The sequence below is a fragment of the Ixodes scapularis genome, unplaced genomic scaffold, assembly GCF_016920785.2.
Source record: "Ixodes scapularis isolate PalLabHiFi unplaced genomic scaffold, ASM1692078v2 PGA_scaffold3__209_contigs__length_174095766, whole genome shotgun sequence".
NCBI classification, from domain to species: Eukaryota; Metazoa; Arthropoda; class Arachnida; order Ixodida; family Ixodidae; genus Ixodes; species Ixodes scapularis.
The window spans coordinates 29,076,582-29,080,940 of record NW_024609868.1 but is presented as its reverse complement, the minus strand read 5'-3'; the positions used below and the strand labels follow the sequence as shown (position 1 = coordinate 29,080,940).

The 4,359-nt window shown below is 47.8% G+C and overlaps 1 protein-coding gene across 1 annotated transcript in view; it reads right to left on the bottom strand.

The window, feature by feature from the left end:
- Nucleotides 1-1,676: 1,676 nt before the first annotated feature.
- Nucleotides 1,677-4,359, bottom strand: part of LOC115310357 (ornithine decarboxylase-like) — a 44,031-nt gene continuing 41,348 nt past the window's right edge. Inside the window, exon 9 of the mRNA XM_040205732.3 lies at nucleotides 1,677-2,033. Within this exon, the coding sequence (XP_040061666.3) occupies nucleotides 1,677-2,033 (357 nt within the window). The remainder of the gene's footprint in view (nucleotides 2,034-4,359) is intronic.

Here is a 4,359-nt window from a genome sequence, read left to right as displayed (position 1 = left end):
GAAATTCCATGTTGCTCAAGTGAGCATATGTCCCACGTTCCAATGCCTCATTCCCAATATTTTGTTCGGAACGGGTTTATGAAAACCCACTCAAAGGCACGAGTAAGATCAGAATAAAACATCGACCGAACGCACAAGGAAGCCCAGCAGGTGCCCGACTTCCGGGAGAAGCATCGAACTTCCGGTGAATTCACTTGCGCCAGGCTCGTAGGGCAAGTATCTGCGTCATCCAGCCCCCTATTAGCGGCGAGATGTTTGGGTGGCGCCCTCTTAGGCGATGTTCCAAAATTTACTCGATCTTACTCCAGGGTAAGGGTTTTGTGCCCTTGGCGTTCTGAAATATACCCGCGTTCAGCGTTTTTCAATCTGTGCTGTCACGTGATACGATCCGCCGGAGTAACTCGGATCCATTTGGGTAAGATTTGGAACACAGCCTTATAGTTACCTCTCGTGACGTCATTACCCTGTGAACAAGTTCGATGGTGTTTGTAATTACCTAGGCTGAAGCTGGAAATCATTGAGCTTTTAAACCAATACTGCCAACACCGTCAAGATTGAAGTTCTTACAATACTCTTATTTCCGTCGATAAGGAATCCTTTGCTGACGTCAAAGTCAGCATTCAGCCAATCGTGGAGGGCCGGCCACCGCGACGCTTTCGATCGGTCACGTCGCCAATAGTGGAGATCATTGGATGCACGTTAAAGACCACAAGGCAAACAGTGATAATGCACTGGCTAAATTTCTGATCTACCGAGTAAACCAGTGTTGCCGCGCCTCAAAAGGCTGATCGACCTTTCGCTGCATAAACACGAACGTCACATTTAGGTTAAATTTGGCTGGAAATAATGTTGATCCTGCCGACGCAGTGATGCAACTTTGCCTTTCCGCTGTATCAGTGATACAGCTCCGATCCAGCGCTGAATCGCATGAGCACCAGCATCGAGCTATCCCTTTTTATTTCTTTTTATTTTATTTATTCATTTCAGATATCGCACAGCGCGAGTGAGGACATTACAGCAGGGGGAGGTACGAAAAAAATGACATCACAAACTATCGTTGATTTATCACCGCGATATATACGTGCATTTCACGTCGCCCTGTACTTGCGTCTTCTTGCGTGGTGTCACCAACTGTATGTACCATAGAGCCACCAAAAATAAAAGAAAGACAATTCCATCGAATCGTGCATCGGCAGTGCTCGGCAGTGCCCTAAAGGGCGAAACACGTCTGAGTAAAAATTTCTCGTCGAATCCCGTCGCCGAGCGGCGCAACCATAGCAACCGCCGCTGGAACCACGATGTGGCACAGTGCCGTGCCGCCACTTCACAGCGTCAGCGTGGCGAGCTCTTTCAACGCCACCACCTAGAAGACCAGGCCTGCGCGCGACGGCATGTTTAGTGGACGCCCACCCACCCCAAGGTGCAAACAGGCTGAAGCTCGGCGACAACCGCCGCAACAGCGGCACACGCGTCCGTCTTGGCTACACCGCGCGGGCTAGCGTCGCGCTCGATGCGGGACGCTGCCGGACGCGAGGACGGCGATGCTGACGCAAGCTAGGCAGCTCTGCGGAGATCCATTATATTTAAGGGGGGAAGGGCGGGGGGGGGGGGGGGGGGCGGAGGAAAGGAGCAGGCGTAGTCTTCAAAGGGGTATTGATTCTTTGCTGATATGTGATTTACGATTCTAAGCCCTTTTCGTCTCCGCCTGCGTCGGCGACCGTGATGTGCTTTCTTGGATGGCGAGCCATGATCGCTTCCTCGATCTGACCGTAACCTCCGCTCATCAGCATCGAGTCCACGATTCGTTGAACGGGCGGCTTCTTGTCCGCGGTGGTGATGTACTTGACCAAGGGGAAGCCGGAGCCATTGAAACCCGTGGCCCTGACCAGACCGTAAGCGCCCATGTTGTCCATGAAGAGCCACTCGTCCACCGTGACGTCGAACATGAGCGTCCTTTCCTCCATGCGGTCAATTGGGTTGCAGGTGGCTCCATACAGCGATGTAAGAACATTGCGGGGTCGGTCGAACGGCGGCTGCGCATAGCACGTAAGCAGATTATGCGGAGAGCAAGTTCGTCTGCTTCTTGCACAGGGGTTGCGATGATGTCAGAACTCCGAGCTCTTATTGGCTGATTGAGAAAAGAAATAGCGGGTAGACCTCAAGGCATCTAGCATTGAGGTCTACCCACTGTCCTTTCAATCAAAGCCAATGAGAACTCGGCGTCGTTCTGACGTCACCGAAACTCCTGCGTAAGAAGCGAACGACTTGCTCTCCGCATACCTCCAGATTGAAGAAACTCTTAATATGGGGTCACGCTGCTCGTATACATCGTACAAAAGACACACTGTTCGCTGTAGACATCATGACAGAAGTATCTGCGGATACGCCTCAAGCATCTTCGAAGCATATTTGCTTCTTACGTATATATGTATGCATGAAACACATGTCTACAGACAGGTTCTGTACGACCAGCCTGACAGGGCGGTCACTCAAGAAACAAACACTCCACACGCAGAGTCTGCAGACTGTCTTTTGCACGACGCGACGGCAATGACCCCGGTCTATGCACTAAGCATTATACACCCATAATCGTGTAAAAAGGGTGGAAGAAGGGTGTAAGTTTGGAAAAAACACCCCTTTTTACACTTTTTTACACGATTTTTGAATATCGGTGGGTGTAAAAAGGGGTGTGCTGAGGTTTTACATTCCTTACACGCCATGTTTACGCCCCACTTGTAGCGATGCTGTCTGAAATCGTGTGAAAAGGGTGTATGGGCGAATTTTCCGCCCTTCATTCACACGGTGTGAAAGGGACGTTATGGTGGTGCAGTCGAATACACCCATGATTTCATATCCGTTAATGTCTATTGCTTTGGTGAAGCTGTTGCTAATTTTTGGCGGTACAAACATTCAGTATAATTAATCGCCACACGAAGTCGCGTATGATTAGGAGGTGCTAGAGAATAGTTTTTGCAACTCCGACCGAACTCACCATCCGACACAAGCCGAAAATTACGTGTCGCGGGTGCGTCAATTTTATCAGTTCAACTTCAACTAAAAAAAAAAAAAAAAAAAGACACCTCCACTCGCAAAGGATGAACGAAGATTTGTAAATATACAGTCCAGCCAGCACACAGTATTTGCGCCGATATAGGACCAAATCTGAATGATTGTGCCGTTACCATTTTGGTCCCGCCGGAATACGTCCGCACTAACTTTTTGGTAATGGTCGTTTATTTCGCCGGAATTCTTGGAATTATTGTGCTGTGTTTGTTGGACGCGTTTCGACAGAGAGCTGCTCATCGGCGGTCGCGAGACTTCCTTTAGATGTGAGCGACAGTTTCATCACCGACGTCGTGTTTGTGGATTGTTCTGTGCTGCCCGAATCGGGGGATTATGCATCTATCACGGATTACATGAGATCGCTGTTTTATTTGTAAGTACTCTGCAAGCATTCTTTTGATAGTAGTCCTGCCTCCGTCTCAATAGACCATTTTACCGTTTACAAACATGAAGTGCCGCTCACGCCCCAAGAAACTACCGGTCGTTCTGTCTTTGCCAGCCTGTCGAGTTTTGCTTAAGTCACCAGAGCTAGAAAACATTAAAGTAGTTTTAGGCGAAGGAAAGCCTTCATAAAAGTTGGAGTGCATTCATTTTAAGCCTTTAAGAATTTTTTAGCTTTGTCATAAAAACTTAACATTAGGTCACAAATGCTCGCATTCGAGGTTTGACATTGGTTTGTCGCGAATTCGTGACAGAGAAGGACAAGATCCACGCACGTTTTTTATTTTTTCACATTGAAAAAATAAAGTGGTGCACATGTTTCAACTTGTTAGCAATCACTTCTCCGTAAATACTTCTTGATGAAGTGCTGCGGGGGTCTGTGCCATATTCTGTGGATGTCTTACACATTTTGTATTACCTCTTCTAGCTGAATGAAGTGAGAGTTACTGCGCAGGCAGGCTAGTGAAAGATCATGCTGAAAAAACCCCGAGACTAGAGACAAAAAATCGGGACAACACAACACGTCTCAAAACTTTTTGAGACGATGTTGTGTTGTCCCAAATTTTGTCACTAGTCTCGTTTTTTTTTTATCATACTTTTCTAGCTGCAGTACACCCCTTTTGGAGGGGTGTACTGCTGCCCTCACGCCCTAATAAAATGGTGTAGAGCCGAATCACATCTTTCTGTGAAGGGTGTCAAGAGTTACACCGGTTTTCAAGGGTGTAACGAATAACACCTTTTTTCTAGGGAATTTTTGTACACCAATAAGGGGATGAGTAGTGACCCATGCTATTTGCACCAATAAGTGTGTGAAAATGTTTCGTGTGATAGTGTTAATCATTGCCCCGCGCATGG